This window comes from Perna viridis, chromosome 13 (genome assembly GCF_037379345.1).
Source record: "Perna viridis isolate PV_CMFRI_1.1 ecotype Kerala chromosome 13, ASM3737934v1, whole genome shotgun sequence".
Lineage (NCBI taxonomy): Eukaryota > Metazoa > Mollusca > Bivalvia > Mytilida > Mytilidae > Perna > Perna viridis.
The window spans coordinates 2,480,416-2,500,131 of NC_142457.1; the positions used below are offsets into that span (position 1 = coordinate 2,480,416).

Consider the following 19,716-nt stretch of genomic DNA (forward strand, 5'->3'; position numbering starts at 1 on the left):
CCTTGGTGTTGCAGATAACCCTAGAACTAACTAATGTTAAATTTAAAGCAAAAACAGCCTGACTGGTTTTGGTTCTTCACTGGACCTTCATCTGAGGCTAATGAGAAGCTTGCTTTACGAGAAGTAAAAATACAGTCAAGAAACAGAATCACAATGATAAAGTCAAATTTTTACAAAAATGGAATTCTTCAAAATGGAAGAAAATCAAATCTGTTCGTGTGATACAGAGATACAGACATATCTTTTCATATCACTTTTGCCCAGCAGGAGCTGAATAACAGGTGTAAATCATTTTTCTGGTGACACAGCTGACATTATCTCATTTTGAAGCTTTATGATACCTACACGCCCTCGTAGTCTTGTAAAAATTAAGTACCGCCTGGTACCATCATAATCCATCCTATGTATCACATCAGGTTCCAGGATGTATAAGTGCTTATTTGCATAATCTAAGGTCAGTCCCATGACCTTGTGGAGCATGCTCATCTTGCCATCTTCAATAATTATATTGTTACTACCATCCAATAAGGTCCGTCTGATTGATGATTTTCCAAATGAGTCATCATACACAGCATAGAATAAATATCTAAAATGTCACAATGAATAACAATTTTAGCTGTCTTCTTTATAAGGAAACTACATATTGTATGGACAAATCAAAAGCTTTAAAGTGGTCTTGGTTTTTTTTTTATAACTTTTTATATACAACATTATATGTGACACATTGTTTTGAACTGATCAACTCTCATGCCTAATATCAAATGCATACACCAAAAGAAAAAAAAAGTGATAGCATGAACAAGATTGATTACACATAGACAGACTGATCTGCCACTTATCATGGCAGGGCCCTTATACAAAGATAAAGAAGGTAAAGCCAGAACAAGTAGGGTAGATAAAATTTACTTGTTACTATTTGAACAAATCATATCAGACATGATTTCATTTATCCAACAAAAAAAATGGAAATTAAAAATATACGACATATATATATACAACAAAAAAGAAACATAATGGTAAAATCTGAATTTGAATTGCAAATAAATCGAGTCTGTAATATCAGTGACTTACCCCCTGACTGGATCTATCACCATTGCAACAGGAATGTCAAGGTCAGTTTGTACAATACTACGACAATGAAAAGATTTACTATTACAGAGGATGATTTGATGGTGAACTATATCCAGGAAGTACCAGTTACCCGTTATCCAATCCTTCGCCATCTGTTTTATCGCTGGAAATGAAAAAAAAAAATAGGTGAAATTTTTTTTTAATAGAATCTGATAGTACTATGAGGAAACTAAATGAGAGATTTAGACTGGGACATGGTAAATAATTACCATGCTTACATTAGATGGAAAAACATTGATAGATAACTCAAATGTTCACCAATTCATGAAGTTGTCCATGTAAAAAATCAGGCAGATCCGAAATGGTTCGCACATGGTAAATTTTAACCCCCTGAATTCCTTGTTTCAATGTAATGTTTATATCATATGTATGTCAAATAGTAAAAGGATTTTTTAATGCAACAATGGATAGCTTGGAAAACAATTTTAAAGTTTCCTTACAAAGCAAGCAAATTGGACTCAAAAATAAAGAGTTATCTCCCTTTTTCACTGAATTTCAATGCATTTTTTGTAATTGTTTCTGTTACTCAAAAACCAACATTCAACTCTGACAAAGGATGTATTTATGATATGAAATGGATGAAAAATTTTTGAAAACAAAATTTGTTATGTGCAATCCACTACCTGGTTTTTGCATGGACACCCTCTTAAACAACCCCCATTATTTGTAAGAAATCCTAAGATTCCTTGTAAATCTTTTTGTACAAATATAACTTTTCCAAAAGTTTTTACAAAGTACTGGGCCATAGGAATATAAAGGATAACAACCACATATAATTCAGAAATTTCAGAAAATTTTGATACTAACTGTGGGCAGCTTTAACACTTTTTAAATGATAGCTGTTACAATAATACTAAAGAAATGATTGGAAACCTCTTTTTGTCAATTTAAAAAAAAATATATCATATAAAATGGTGCAAAGTATCTCCTTTGCAGGTCAGCTTCAAGCATGCTCTCCTTTTGGCAGGAGACTCCTAAAAGTTAATTACAAATTCAACAATCTCCTGCTTATCTGTCAAAGCAGGAGATTTAGACATACCATATAGGTGTTTTTTTTAAGAGTGGAAAATTTCACGTTTTTCTTCAAAAACTGTGTAATGTTTGATTTTGGCATGTTATTTGCATGTCAGACAAATAGTTAAATGAATTATACAAAGATGAATAACTCTATTTTATCTTCATAAATATTTCACATGATTTAATTTTCGCATTCCAACTTTGATCACGATTATAGCAAACTTTACCACTAACACAGTATTGGGAAATGTTTTCCATGTTATTTCAATTTTTGGCTTGAAATCTTTTTAAAAAAATGATAACTTCAATTCTTGTCAAAACAAACTGATATTGAACCTGTGGTGAAGACCATTAACATACTATCATTATAATATAAGGAAACATTGCATATTATCTTCAAGGAAATTCAAGAGAAACTGTTGCAGTTCAAGTAAGGTCTATTGCTAAACATAGGACATGTCATGGAAAAGAAACCTTGGCAAATCTCCCACTTTGAGAAAATTTTGAGAGAGAGATCTCAGCTCTAGAATTTTCAAAAGTTAACACCTATGATCATGCACAAAAGAATTTTGTTAGGACAGTGTTATCACAGAACCACAAAAACTCATTTCACTTAATAAGCCTTACTACTCACTTCCGAAGAAGTTTGCACTGGTATATATTTTATTCTGGATCCCTGTCTGAAGATCGCCACATATCATCTCATACACAATATTCACTGAGTCTAAAGCAAGCTGTAAGCAGAAAATATTTATTTTAAGCCACAAACCTTACTCGATGACATCTCTTATAGTTGTACATAGAACACCATATAATGTTTATATCAGGGTTCATACACCTTTTTTGTTCCAATTTTCAAAGACTTTTCCAGGATGTTTTTTTAATATTCCATACCCAAAACCACAAACAATTGCACATTTTTTTTAGAAGTTTTTCAATTATTGTAAGCATATACATGTGTGCCAAATGTTTTGAACACATTCATAAAGCTGGTATGTGTTACTATGACTTCTAACAGGAGCAAAATCTAAGCTTCTCAAGTTCCAGATTTACCCGGATTAGATTTATTTGACCTATAAAAACCTTTGCACTAATTTTGTGAATATTTTGGCCCTTCAATATGTTTTGGCCAACGTAGCTGATAAGAACTTTAGGCTCGAAACATGTGTCCTCATGACGGAATTTTGTTAACCTTGATATCTTTAATGGCTGTATTTTATTGATGGGCAAAAAGTAATAATTTTGATATCCATTTATTACCTGGCCTTTCCTGCACCACTTCCCCTTTGAAGCCAAACGCTTGTATTCTTCTTTTTCAACCCACTTGGGTTGAAAATTATAGTTTCCTGGCATTTTGTTTTATAAGGTCATGATGTTTTGACACCGGTTAAATCTGGTTCCCTTTTTGACATTAAAAAAAAACCAGTCCCTGAATACTTACAGATTATTCCCCCTTGACTTACCTCCCCGAACGAGAGATTAAGAAGACTGTAGAATAAAATTCCATGACATTTCAAGGACTTTTGGCAAAAAACAGGATTCAATGGCTATTCAAGGCCTTTAATTTTCAAAATGAAATTCCATGACTTTTCAAGGATTCAAGGACCTGTATGAACCCTGTGCTTTAGTAGATTGTAAGATCCCAACTCATTTACATACAATACTTCTATAGTTTAGGTCAGGAAACTTTCCCTGAAATTATCTACTACTCAATTCAGAGGTTGTCTAATTCTTTTTTTTATATTCTTATTTCATTCTGTCCATTGTGTGCTAAGTACAATTTTGTTTAAATAAGTTGGCTTTTAAATCATACTTTGAACTGAAGGCTATACAATTCATCTTGATAGATTTAGTCACGTATTATTGCAGATGTACTGATATCTTACAGACAATCCTCAATCAATATTTGATTTGATACTGTGATTAAGAAGCCATCTAAAGTAATAAACAAGAGGCTCCAAGGAGCCTGAATTGCCCACCTGGTTGAATTTTGCCTTTTAAAGGCAATGAATTTAACAAGAAGTTGTCCAACAAATTTCACTTAAGAAGTCTTTGGTAGGGCTTATCATAAGGATCATTTCAACAATAGAAAGTTTCTTTTAATCTATTATAGTTTTCAAGATATTTACTGAAATTTGTTAAAAAAAGTCCTTTTTCCCCTTCCAAGGGCAATAACTCTTACATGGAGTCATCTGAAGACTTTTGTAGTCCTAGTAATAAGGATCATTTCAGCTATTGAAAGAATTTGGCTAAACCTATCAGTTTTGGCGGTACATGCAAAAAACTACTGTCTGACTGCTATGTTCTATTTTCAGTAACAGCTGCCACGTTTTTTGACTGATAAAAAATCCCTACATCAGTTCTTTGCATGATACCCCAAGAAACATTCATACCAAGCTTAGTTTCAATTCATTAAGTAGTGTCAGAGGAGAAGATTTTTCAAAGAAATAACATTAAAAATAGCAAAAATCATTGCAAAAAGGCAATAACTCCAACATGGCTTAGTGGATTAAAACCAAAATTTGACAAGAAATAGATCTCATCTTGCTAAACACTTTTACATCATCAAAATTTATCTAAATCTAACAATTTTGGAGATATATGTGAAAAACTACTGTATGACCCCTATGTTCTATTTTTTGTAATGGTGGCCATGTTTTTTGACGAATCAAAAATCCCCACATCAGTTCTATGCAGGATACCCCAAGGAATATTTATATCAAGTTTGGTTTAATCAGTCAAGAAGTTTCAGCGGAGAAGAGTTTTGTATAATTGTTAACGTTGAGGACGATGACGGATGAAGATGACGACAGACGCCAAGCAATGGCAATAGCTCACCTGGTCTTTGACCAGGTGAGCTAAAAAACCACTGAACCTACAGGAATTAACTCCCTTTGATCTACCTCTGTTATTACAGCTTACAAATGAGTATATTCAAATATCATATCATAATAATTACCCAGCATGCTGTGTTGTTTCGATGATCAAAGTCAATGGTTATGATATTCTTCCCTTGAAACTCTACTCCCCTTCCAACTTTTCCATTCATACTTAGTTGTTTCATACTAGTATTGGCAGCAATTAGAAATGTTGCTTCAGATCCTACAGGTTCTGTTCATAAAAGAAAATTATTTTGTTAGATCTACTATATAACAAGACAGACAGCATGTGTAGACCAGTGTCACCCTGTTTGTCAGCCAATAGTTTCAAAGTATGCACAAGTCTAAAAACTATACTGTAAACATACTAATTTTCGCTATTTTTGCATTAGGCAGAAAAGCGTGTGTACCCGCAAATTTCACTTTTAAACACATCATAATGTTAACCATTTTTTGAAAAAGCAAAATTAATACCTATGAATTTGTTCACCTGACAGAAATTACGAAAATTAGAACCGCAAAAGTTAATATGTTTACAGAATTGCAAATTATAATATGAACCAGTGATTGCATGTACCCCTAAAAAGTAATGGCCAAGTTCAATAAGTAAATCAAAGTTTTTTTTTGCCTTCAAAAACATATGTCTCCCTTGGTCCAAGTTCAAATGCTTCAATAGCACTTCAGGCTAATACCTTCCTCGCATTATATTAAAATTTAGTGAAATCTAAAAAGACCTTACATTTGATAAACTGCTAAAGTAATCAACATTACCATCAATAGATTTGCAACTTCCTGTTCCTATTAACTGGTACCCTGGTTCACAACTACACTGGAAGCCTTGACTCATCATACTACATTGTTGATCACAAAAACCAGGAAAATCACACACATTATGATCTGTAAAATACAAACATTTCATTAATACACATTCAGTGGTGTATGAGGACTAACAGACAACAGAAGGATACATACACCTCAACATAACAGAAGAATACATAAATCTCAGTGTAACAGAAGGTTACATACACCTCAATGTCACAGAAGGATACATACACCTCAATGTCACAGAAGGGTACATACACCTCAATGTAACAGAAGGATACATACACCTCCAGGTAACAGAAGGGTACATACATCTCAATGTAACAGAAGGGTACATACACCTCAATGTAACAGAAGGATACATACACCTCCAGGTAACAGAAGGATACATACACCTCAATGTAACAGAAGGGTACATACACCTCCAGGTAATAGAAGGGTACATACACCTCCAGGTAACAGAAGGATACATACACCTCAATGTCACAGAAGGGTACATACACCTCAATGTAACAGAAGGATACATACACCTCCAGGTAACAGAAGGGTACATACATCTCAATGTAACAGAAGGGTACATACACCTCAATGTAACAGAAGGATACATACACCTCCAGGTAACAGAAGGATACATACACCTCAATGTCACAGAAGGGTACATACACCTCAATGTAACAGAAGGATACATACATCTCCAAGTAAAAGAATGATACATATTTGTCCAGGTAACAGAAGGGTACATACACCTCCAGGTAAAAGAAGGATACATACACCTCCAGGTAACAGAAGGGTACATACACCTCAATGTAACAGAAGGATACATACACCTCAATGTAACAGAAGGGTACATACACCTCCAAGTAACAGAAGGGTACATACACCTCCAGGTAACAGAAGGGTACATACACCTCCAGGTAACAGAAGGATACATACACCTCAAGGTAACAGAAGGATACATACACCTCAATGTAACAGAAGGGTACATACACCTCAATTTAACTGGATACATACACCTCAATGTAACAGAAGGGTACATACACCTCCAGGTAACAGAAGGATACATACACCTCCAAGTAACAGAAGGGTACATACACCTCCAAGTAACAGAAGGATACATACACCTCCAGGTAACAGAAGGATACATACACCTCAATGTAACAGAAGGATACATACACCTCAAGGTAACAGAAGGGTACATACACCTCCAGGTAACAGAAGGGTACATACACCTCCAGGTAACAAAAGGGTACATACACCTCCAGGTAATAGAAGGGTACATACACCTCCAGGTAACAGAAGGATACATACACCACAATGTAACAGGATACATACACCTCCAGGTAACAAAAGGTATAGTCAATAGGATGGATATCCCAATCACTATATACCCACACTGTGCAAGTATGAACTAGAAAAAACTGTGAGCAATGTTGACAACTTACACCTTTTGACCTTCAAATTACTTTGGATCAAAATCTAAAGTACAGACAGAAGTACCAACTGATACCCTATCACTATAAACAGCCACACTGCAAGTGGGGGGTATAATAAAAGGCAGGCATTTGCTTTAAAAATAAATCTTCTGATCTGGTGTAAAACTACCTAGCTGAATGGCTAACACGTGGTCTAAGATTAAAGCTCAGTACTTTACAATGAACAGCTAATAGGGTTGTTCCAGTAAAACATATGAGAGACGGGGAAATCAGAAGCTTTACTATTAGTATATGGGTGGGTAGTCACCACGAAATTAAAGATTTATGTGTTATAATATCTATAGAAACTGACATGAAAAAAATCGTAATTTTAGAATTCCTGCCCAATTTATTTTATTTTATTCTACATCGAACATACCTATGCACTTAGTCTCATTTTCTGTTTGTAAAAATTTTTGATTTTCAGAGCAGAAACATTTGGCAACTGGGTGGCTATTTTCTGGCACAACTTGGCAACACTTTGGCGATGGATGATTGACTGTTGGGGTCATTTGGCAATCAGAAGAACAATTTGCAGTATCACAGGGATTTTTGACTGAAAAAGAATGAAAATAATTATGATATTATATGTTCAATTACTGTATATCACATGACTAACGTAACTTGAATACAGATGAGTATATGATGAAAATATAGAAGATATTTGTCATCACAACTGGATTGACTAATATGAAGTTCCTACCTCACAGATGAGACAATATGAAAATATGAGATGTGGTATGATTGTCATTGAGATAGACATTCATCAAATGCAAAGCAATTAACAATTAATCATCTAAAGGTCACTTTGCGGTCTTCTATGATGGGCAAAACCCATACCACAAAGCAAGCTGTAAAAGGCCACAAAATAAGTGATATGAAACTGTTCATAAATGACAAAAAATGACCTAATCTTCAGACATCTACAGTGAGAAATCTTCACATCCATCAAAGTTTAAACTCACTTGCAATATGGGTGCTGCTGGTGGAGCAAGACATCCATACTCTTTCAGAGCACATGATGCCACTCCTAGTTTTTACGGAAGTTCATATCAAGCTTTGTTTTTATTTTGTGTGTGCTTTCATGTTTTCCTCCTCTTCTGTTTTTATAGGTAATTGTATTTTATTCTGTTGTCTACATTGTGTAGATAATCTCTGTTTCCTGTTGACTATATTGTGTATGTGGATAATCTCTGTTTCCTATTGTCTGCATTGTGTATGTGGAAAATCTCTGTTTCCTGTTGTCTACATTGTGTATGTGGATAATCTCTGTTTTCTGTTGTCTACATTGCATATGTAGATAATCTCTGTTTCCTATTGTCTGCATTGTGTATGTGGAAAATCTTTGTTTCCTGTTGACTACATTGTGTATGTGGATAATCTCTGTTTCCTGTAGTCTACATTGTGTATGTGGATAATCTCTGTTTCCTATTGACTACATTGTGTAGATAATCTCTGTTTCCTGTTGACTACATTGTGTATGTAGATAATCTCTGTTTTCTGTTTTCCCATTATTGTCATGTACTTGTATTTTGATATATCTCTATTTGGATGCTTCAGTGTTGTTGATTTCTACTGACTTGATTAACACATGAATACAGATGAACACGTCACATGACTTACTATGAGTACAGATAGACATGCCATATGATTTTCTTTGAGTACAGACATATCTCTATCAAAATTTATTTTGAATGCAGATGGACATTTCACACGACTTACTTTGAATACAGAGGGACATGTCACATGACTTACTTTGAGTACAGAAGTCACCTTCATCACCACCATTAATTGCACAGTGAACAGTATTATCACAGAATTGATAAATTGGAATGCATCTTTCTTCTTGTGGACACCTCATGTAGTTAGGAGGGCAGGGAAGTAAATCATCACTGTCTTGTACTAAAATAGTTAAACAAATAAATTTCAACATAAATAAATACTATACGGTCAAACTTCAACCAATACTCAGTCTTAGGAACCAATCAATAATGCATTTAAAAAAACTGAAGTTTGGTGATTTATAGAAATTGTTTGTTCCCTGTCTGATTTGTACTTGATTGTTAGTAATTGTTTAATTCCAATGGAGTTCTGTTTTAGTTTTTGGGTATATTTCATAGTACTTCATATTTCATACATGTAGTACATATAAATGTGTTAAAGAAATCTGGATTGTTTGAGCAAGTAAAGTTGAAATATATTGAAATATTTCATCTTGTTACTAAAAAACAACAATGTTCTGTTGAGTGTAGCTGAATCAAACTGTGAAAGATGGAATGCTAATCTCTCATCAGCTCAGACAGGTATGGACACTAAATTTTGATACTTCACTGGAGTTTGATTGGGATTAAATATTGATACTGAATATCTAGTGTGTTATTATTTGGAATGAAAGAATACATGCTCAGGACAATAATCTAGAAATAAAATCTAATGGTTCTTTAAAAGGTAGACCTAGGGTAAGGGACACAACTCATAAAAATCATTGAAACGTTTGTATTCACCATTTTACAACAATCTTATGTAAGCATCTAATTGACTTGGATTCATTTTATTCTGCTTCAAACAAAAGCTTGAGAGGCTTTGGTAAAATTGAATTTTATGCAAACATATCACCGATTTCATGAGTTATGTCCCTTACCATACGTCTACCTCCTTAAGTAACAGAATCATTTCACTTTTCATTTGTCCTACAATAATGAATGTGTTCTCACATTTTATTTTTCTCTTCTCATAGTAAAGCATCAACTAATTTGTTTATTTTCTTAACATAAAAGTAATAAGATTCCCAAATCACAAATGGTATTTGCGTAAGGATGGTCCCCTTCCTTCCGGGAATTTAGATCTTATACTCATCAATGACCAGACCTTTCTATACTATATGTCAGTCATTGTAAGAATCACGCATGGGGTGAAACATAGTATGAAATAAACCACCATTTTGAAAGTTTCATTTGACTATTTGCACCATCAGAGTCAAGGAAAAAAGACAAGATTTTCCATATCACTTTGGTAAATTGAGTTATAATTTCATTGAAATGCACTGGAAATGAACATTTCAAGGGCAGATAACTCTATCAATTACCTCATTTCACATATAAAATTAAACCTGTCAAAACCAAACCATGAATAATCTGATGTCCTGTCTAAGCCAGACACTTTTTAAAGTCCCATCATAACAGTTCATAATTATTTTGAACCTTTGTAAACCAAACACCTGTCTATACTGAACCAGTAAAGAAAGGTTTGGTTTAGACAGGTTTCTCTGTATATTAAGGACAGAGCATCTGTGACATCCTATATATAGTTGCTCTGCAACATGAATGGCTCATAATAATTCTGTTGTAATTGACATCTATTGGAAACAACATATGCAAGTAGGATGTGATTGTTTGAACTTTTAATGCAGACACACAGACACAACATCTGTTGTTGTACATGCAGTCTTGTATATTCCAATTGACATCAGGCATATAACAACATAACAATGCATTATCAACAAAGTAAAATGTTATTTGAGTACAATGAGCTTAGTCCCTAAAATGCAAAGCCAACAACCATATTAGATGAAATGTTAGATAAAACTTATAGTTAGGCATTAGTGATACAAAGTATTACATAAAAACATTTTTTTTTTACAATTTCTTTCATGCAGGAATGTGACATGAACCAATGAAATGAGTGGAATAGGCCATGTGATTATATACTCACTAATGATTGGTGGGAATGTATGATCTATTGAATTATGGGTATCTATCATAGGGAGAAAAAAATCATCAATATTCTAAACAATACAACACCAATGAAGAGTATAATGACTGAGAAAAATCAATTACCAGACCATCTATCAGCACAGGGCATGTTTCAAAAAGAAACTCAAATTGAGAATTTCCTCAAATCCTTCCTCAACTAAAATTCATTTGAAATTGAAGATTTGAGGAAAATCTCAATTTGAGATTTTTAATTAAGCCCAGGCCATATAGTATACAAATCAAGCTAAGAATACACAGGCAAATATTTTTCATGTGAAATTCGTTTTAATCGAGCTTCACATGAAATTAACTGAACATGAATTTTATATGAACAATTCATGTGAATTTTAGGTGACGACTCGCATCACCTAAATTTCACATAAACTCTGTTACAAATTTTATTTGCTCAATTCAGCCAATTTCATGTGAAAATTGTGTGATGCAATTTTGCCTGTGTATATTGTCATAAATATTGAAGCAATCGATGAAAAGGAACAACTTTATGATATCAAATCATTAACTATCCACAGAGTTAGAAATAGTAGCCTGCCCTCCAGCCCGAGACTCGCTATTTTTTGGCAGGGCTGGCTAATTTTAGGAAACATTTATATAGCCATATAGTAAATATATTGAAAAATTGTATTCAGGACTGGCTAGAATTTAAGTGAATCTCCTACCTGCTATCCATAGCTTTTAATGAGGAATCAGACAAACTAATGTAATCTCAATGCTAAGTAATGGAAAGAGTCAAGCTCCTTTCAAAATACTTGAATCTACATTTATTTTCTTATGTGTGTAGGGAAAGAATCTAGAATAGATTGACTGATTCAGAATGATAAACACTCCATTTCTTTTATATTTGAGACATAACAAGAGAGCCAGTAAGGTCATATACCAGTAAGGGAGATAAACTAGCAAAATCATATATCAGTAAGGGAGATAAACTAGCAAAATCATATATCAGTAAGGGAGATAAACTGGCAAAATCAGGTCTCACTAACCACCTCTGGGTCAAATGGACATCTCCTATAAAGTACCAAAATCACACTGAACCAAGATCTATGCATTGTAAGTGCATTATTTGTGTGTATTTTGATCAAAAGTAGTCAAAATAAAGCCGAGAATGTGTATTTAAAATCATATATGGAATTTACTATAAAAGTGTGTGAATTACATCGTTTACATGTGTGAGTAATTTGCCTCCATGCTGTCAGTTAGCAGAAAAGGTAAAAATGTGGATTTTCAGTATTATTTATTCAAGTAAATTTCGTGAAGAATTTCTACAACCATCGTACCATTAGCATAATGATTTTAAAAGGCTTGTTTTCTAAGCTGAGCAATGGTATGCAACTTTAAGATGTTATTTGTCATGGGAATTCACAATGAAACTTTGAAAATTACTTTTTTAACATTTAAAGTAATGGAAACATTATGGTTAGTGAGACCTAATAAAGGTTTCATTTATGTAACATTTATTAATGCACCATGAATTAGTTAGTTTATTGTGCCATCACATAATTATTATGTTCACAGTTCGACATATGTTTGAGTAGAAAGCATGCAAAGAGAAACTGAAATACACCTTTTTTTTTCCTAGTTAATACAGAAACCAAGTTAGCCTTAATACTGATCCATGACACAGAGGAGACCTTATGGTATTGACTTGTTTACTTAACATACTGTTTAAGTATTATTGTTTGGGGGGACCAATCTTCACGGTTTTCTGGGGTAGGCCAAACCAAACAATTTAGTTCCCAACGAAAAGGAGAATCCCATTGATGTGTATACTGAAAACTTGGTATCCAAGAATTCAAGTCTTTCCACGGTAGTTGATAAGACATAAAGATATCACTAACATATTGTAGAACAATGAAAATAACCCCAAAATAATTAAATAAATGCAGGTACAAATTGAAATTTGAAATTAAAAGTTCAACCTACCATCATCTGTAGATCTTCTAGTCCTTCTGGAACCTGAAGAAAAATAAAGCTACCTTTAATTATCAGGCCAAACAAAATAATGTTTAACTCTGTTAGCAAAATTACAAAAATAAGTGGACAGGCTAAATCATAGTTAAAGGCAGAATTTAAATCCCGTTAGACACTACCAGTGTATATGTCTTTTTCATTCATATCTACATATCAGATTGGGCAACATGTACAATGTATTTGAATGATACCTAACCTTCCCCTGGGAAAATGAATCCTAAATAATGGATTTATCCAGGGTTATACCAGGATTGTCCTAAGATATCTAAGCCTTAATCTGTGGGTAAACCTGGGAAAAGCTGAGATTCTCAAATTATCTGGGACAACCTAGGATTTTAACAAAAGAAATATGAGCTGGGAAAAGCTGAAATTCTCAAATTATCTGGGACAACCTAGGATTTCCACAAAAGAAATATGAGCTGGGAAAAGCTGGGATTCTCAAATTATCTGGGACAACCTAGGATTTCCACAAAAGAAATATGAGCTGGGAAAAGCTGAAATTCTCAAATTATCTGGGACAACCTAGGATTTCCACAAAAGAAATATGAGCTGGCAAAAGCTGGGATTCTCAAATTATCTGGGACAACCTAGGATTTCCACAAAAGAAATATGAGCTGGGAAAAGCTGAAATTCTCAAATTATCTGGGACAACCTAGGATTTCCACAAAAGAAATATAAGCTGGGAAAAGCTGAAATTCTCAAATTATCTGGGACAACATAGGATTTCCACAAAAGCTGGGAAAAGCTGGGATATCTTAGGACATCAAAGGACTATTGGAAATTTCTACCAGAATTAGAATAATTGACAGAATAATAATCCCAGAAACATTTATTTTTTTTTTTTCGTTTTTTTCGTTTTTTTTGGTTTTGTTGTTGTTTTTTTTTTTCAACAGATCTCAAGGAAACTTTTTGAACACCTTCTTGGATACTTAAGAGAATTAAGAGCAAAAATGTTAAAAGTCCTTAATTTTTCATATTTTCATGTCAGAGAAATTTATTACGAAAAAATAATTGTGAACATGAACACCATTCTAATATATAAATTAATTTGAGCAATGTTGATTTGTAAAAAATAATTTCTTCTTTTTCTAAAAACAATGAAATTAAAATGTCTACTCCATTCAAGAACTTTGTCCAGTCTAGCAATGCATCGATAATCTAGTGTTTCATTAAGGTGAAGCAGTTTTTCCTGGATGTTTTCAACTTATATCACAAATTCATATCTTCAGGGTTTACAGTAATTATTTAAATGACAGACCTATGAAGCAATGTCATTTCTTCTGTCAGTGTAATGTATTTCACAACTGCCATATATTTGTGGCCCATTCTCTTGGTCATTCCACTATAGAATTTAGAGAATATAACCTTGTCATTCTTCACTTTACATCCAACTTTTGAAACTGTCCCTAAAATACTATCATCATCTTGCTGTGGAAAATCCAATACCATAGAGAAATTTTGGGGAATTAATAAATGTACTTCCACTTTAAGTAAAATTCTTAAGTTGAATTATCTCTCTTTGCAAAATTGTTTTAGTCAATAATGGGAACATTTCCCTTACTTTGCTTTACCTTTCTAACCCTGAAATAAAAAAATCAGGCAATTTAAAAAATAATGTAAATTTGAAGCAGAGATAAATACATACGTATGTCAGAATGATCTTGCAAAATCAATGCAAAATGTGTAGAGCTTGGGCATAATAAAAGCTCCCTCCGACAAATGACCCCCAAAATAGTTCAAAGGTTACAGTTCTTACATAATGATTCTTTTTCATCACTGCTATCAACACAATCTGGTGCCCCATCACATTTCCATGATGCAGGGATACAGTCACCATCATCACAGTAAAACTGGCATGACTCTGTTGGTACAAAAATATGTAAAATAAAAATATGAACAAAAAATTTGTAATTCAATTTGATTTAAAACAAAACATACACATGTTTATGTTAATCGGACACAACGTATGCCCTGGATGTAAATATTCCCGCAGCACAAAAAAAAACATACACATGATCATTCTTCACATTTTCCACCAAAAATTGTGCCCTTCCTTACAATTTCACTGATTGTTGAACTTTCAGAGTTCAGTCCTTAACTTATAAGCAGGTCAGGGCTAGATTCCAGAATTTTTGGGCTGAGAAGGGGGGTTCCAACTTATATGCCGATCGACTTATACGTGAGTGTATACAGTATATACCCTCAAACTTTGCAGGGGGTATAACTATTCTTGGGGCCTTAACAGTGAAGACACACTATTTTTTATTCAAACCCCTTAAATCAATCGGGGATATTTCATTTTGTGTTGCAATTTCAAAAGAATCCATTCACTTATAATCAAATTATTACCAAGACACATGCTGGTTTCTAGTCAATTTGTGATCCCTTATTCCTCAAAACAGCTCTAGTCACAACCCCAAAAATAATCCTAGTGTTCCATTTCTGGTACGACACCTTGTACTACAATTTCAAAGAGATCTTTTAACTTACATACAAATATAGTCCTGACATCACGAAAATGATTGTTTCAGACCATTGACCAATTCTCATATTAACCTCCAATAACCTTGCCTGATACCAATACCCAGCACAGATCCTGTTTGAGACCATTGACCCATATTTATTATCACCACTGTTTACGTTGCCTGATACCTACCTAGCACAGATAATGTTTCAGACCACTGACCCATACTTATTATTACCACTGTTTATGCTACCTGATACTAATACCCAGCACAGATCATGTTTCAGACCATTGACCACACATATTATTACCACTGTTAATGTTGCCTAATACTTACCCAACACAGATAATGTTTCAGACCATTGAACCATACTCATATGAACCTCCGTTAACCTTGCCTGATACTAATACCCAGCACAGATCATGTTTCAGACCATTGACCACACATATTATTACCCCTGTTAATGTTGCCTAATACTTACCCAACACAGATAATGTTTCAGACCATTGAACCATACTCATATGAACCTCCGTTAACCTTGCCTGATACTAATACCCAGCACAGATCATGTTTCAGACCATTGACCACACATATTATTACCCCTGTTAATGTTGCCTAATACTTACCCAGCACAGATCATGTTTCAGACCATTGACCCATACTTATTAATGCCACTGTTTATGTTGCATGATACTTTCCCAGCACAGATCACGTTTCAGACCTGTCACCCACACTCATTACAACCTCTGTTTATGTTGCCTCATACCCAGCACATATCAAACTTCATACCACTGACCCACACTCATTGGTCACTCTGTTTACATTGCCTCATACTTACCCAGCACAGATCTTGTTTCTCTGAGTAAACCTGAAAATAAAAAAAAAAAACAATATAGAAACTCAGTCATCATTAGTAAAACATGACGTTACACATGTAAAAGTTAATTTTAAAAGAGAAAACTAACATAACAAACAAGAAAAGCAGCTCTGACAAGAAAATAAAACTGTAGAAAACAATTTATTGAGAATGAGAAAGTACTGACAATGTCTATAGTTATCAGTGTTCTTGGATTATTTTGAAAGTTTAAAGTTTCCATGGGGAAAACCAAATACAAAGACTAACTTCCCCACACTTGAAATTACTGACTTTGTAATAATCATGCAAATCTGAAAAATGTGATATACCCCGCAAATGGCTACATAGTTTTATTTTGTAATTAAGTTGTTTCATGGGTCAATATTATGAAATGCATTATTATTCATTCAAATCTGCCTGCTCATAGGAGATAATCAACACTGAAAATCTGAAAGATTCCATTGTATTTGACTGTTTATGATTTACCGAGTTATCTCCCTTAATTTTGAAGTCTACAGTGAATTCTATATAATTTCACCCAAGAACACAGGTATATGAAAAACCGAATGTTAATTTGATTTTACTATAGAATTCAAACAAAAATATCAAAAATAAAAATATGTAGGCTTTTCACCCATGAATCACATTTTGCATGATTTTTAGCTGGGGTACTACTTAAAAAAGCCTTTCATAACTTGCCAAAGGGAAAGTAAAGCATAATCATCAACTATTTACACTTCCATTGGGTGACAGGGAAACTGGAATCCTAAAACAATCAGGGTAGAAAACTCACTCTAACTCTACCCAGTCCTGAATACAATTTTTCAATATATTCACTATATGTCTATATAGAGTTTTGCTAAAATTAGCCAGCCCTGCCAAAATATTCCCAGTCTTGAGCTGGCGGGCAGGCTACTATTTCTAACTCTGTGGTAATATTTATATGCCTTCAATCTCATAAATCAATTGGTACAGAAAACAAAACAAAAAACATTAATATTACTGTGGCTTTCTTATTTATTACACTTCCAATGTTTTTTTACTATCATTGATACTTTATAATCTTATACATCAACATATGTCATGTATCTGTTCTTTACATCACAAACCAAGTAAATTTATTACTTATCCCATTTTCTTCAATCATTCAATATCAAAATGTTCTAATCTAACTCTTTCAAAAGACAAAAACACAAAAACAAAAAACAAAACAGATACAAAAAGCAGCTGTATTAAGGATAAAGGATTTTAAGTCATAAAATTAATGGCTTTCTACAGAATTTCCCCATTAAAGAATCTTTAGAGAAATTTGAATGAGTTTTATTCCTTTCTCTGACAGATCAATGGAAGAGTGACAGATCTAGGTCTGGGAGATTCATTTAGTAGCTAGAAGATTCTGTGACTCATAGAAATTGACAACTAAATCATTTTATTCACTAACATGGAGAAATTAATCCATACAAACTTTTTGGAATCTTAACTTAAAGTTGCATATGTTGTCATGCTAAGTATACCCCCATTCAAGGAGAAAGTTGATATCCAATAGCCACCAAAAAATGCTTATAGTATAAAGCTCCACCTATATAAAGCCACATAGCAAATTAGTAATCAATTTATCTATTCTGATTAGAGACAATATGTACAAATGTCATTGCAACAAAATTGGGATAGAATGACGGATGGACAGAAAATGAAGGTGAGTTGATCCATCCACAGAAAACAATACATAAGAATGTTGATATGACAGAAATATGTGGACATACTTAAACATCAAAAGACAACAGCTGTGGGTAAAACAAACTGTGAAAATCATAAGACAAAAGCTGTGGGCAAAACAAAACCTGAGAACATCAAATAGACAAAAAGCTGTGGGCAAAACAAAACTGGGAACATCAAATAGACAAAAGCTGTGGGCAAAACAAAACTGGGAGGATCATAAGACAACAGCTGTGGGCAAAACAAAACTTGGAGGATCATAAGACAACAGTTGTGGGCAAAGCAAAACACAGAACATTAAAAAGTCAATAAATATCAAATCAAACACAACATGGAAGACCACAGGTACAGATACAGAAACATCAACATTAGTCTTTTTTAAATGATTGCCAATAATAATTTTGACAAATATCCAAAGGCAGATCCAGGGATTTGGATAGGGGGTGTTCCCAGACTTCTCATCAGTAAAAATTCCATAAATAATACCATCTCCATGCATTTGTCATCCTTTCAGGATGATTGATTACCAAATGATATTTCTAGAGTTAAGATATTCCATTAATAAGAGAAGGATCCTGGGACTCATCTAAATTGACAATTTTTCTGAAAGACTAAATTACCATAATGTAGATATTTATGACAAAAATAGACAAAACAAGCATAAAATTGGATTATACAAATCAAATATACAGAAATATTGGAACAGGGGAATTGGTACAGTAACACTATTTTTAAGCCCCATCATACCATCCCCAACAAGCTGCTATAATAGCCAACTGATTGAGCTGTGCTAGTAAGATATTTTGGCCATATTTGATTAACATAAAAACAAGAACTAAAAATTCACAACCCATAGAGCATAATCATGAAACCTTTGGACAATCCTTTAAGGTAAAAACATCGTCATTATTCCTCAATTAGACCAATTTCAGTTTTTTCCTCTATTTTATAAGCAGTATGTTTTTCATCCTTAACAAAATGGACAACCAACCCATTATATCTTAAGTCACTCTTTGTGTTCAATCATTCACAATTATAACTTCATCACCATAAATAACCCAGATCGTCTTCTAATCCTTCTGAAACAAATTAAAAATTTTCCACTACTTTGACTTCCAACAGTGATATGAATATCCTTTTAATTCCTTCAATACGGATCATTGTACTCTAGTAATTTTCTCCATTAATTTATGCATGAGAAGATGTCGGTGATGGCATATAATGTCAGGACAGACTTTTGTTTCTATTCATTATTGCAAAGTAAATTCTCTGGTTTTCAGGGAATCCAGGGTAATGCTAAGTAAATTCTCTGGTTTTCAGGGAATCCAGGGTAATGCTAAGGAAATTCTCTGGTTTTCAGGGGATTTGGGTCATAAGTAAATTCTCTGGTTTTCAGGGGATTTGGGTCACAAATGAAATTCTTTGGCTTTCAGGGGATCCAGGATAATGAGCACTAAGGATTTTTTTTTTGTTTTTCAGAAAATCCACGGTAATGCAAAGGTAATGCTCTGGTTTTGATAGTTTCAAAGGTTATGCAAAGGAAATTCTCTGGTTTTCCAGGTATTTAAGGTAAGGCAGATCTAGGGTTAATGCAAAGGAAATGCTTGGGTTTTCATA

General features: G+C 33.6%; 1 protein-coding gene across 1 annotated transcript in view; it reads right to left on the reverse strand.

Moving 5' to 3' along the window:
* The window catches only part of LOC148599217 (uncharacterized), a 142,253-nt gene that overhangs the window by 87,231 nt on the left and 35,306 nt on the right, over nt 1-19,716 (reverse strand). Inside the window, exons 2-11 of the mRNA XM_088559139.1 lie at nt 16,366-16,395; nt 14,819-14,923; nt 13,015-13,047; nt 9,077-9,223; nt 7,701-7,877; nt 5,799-5,924; nt 5,108-5,259; nt 2,783-2,882; nt 1,072-1,234; nt 346-586 (exon numbers count right to left, since the gene is read on the reverse strand). Coding sequence (XP_088415265.1) covers nt 346-586; nt 1,072-1,234; nt 2,783-2,882; nt 5,108-5,259; nt 5,799-5,924; nt 7,701-7,877; nt 9,077-9,223; nt 13,015-13,047; nt 14,819-14,923; nt 16,366-16,395 — 1,274 coding nt within the window. The remainder of the gene's footprint in view (nt 1-345; nt 587-1,071; nt 1,235-2,782; nt 2,883-5,107; nt 5,260-5,798; nt 5,925-7,700; nt 7,878-9,076; nt 9,224-13,014; nt 13,048-14,818; nt 14,924-16,365; nt 16,396-19,716) is intronic.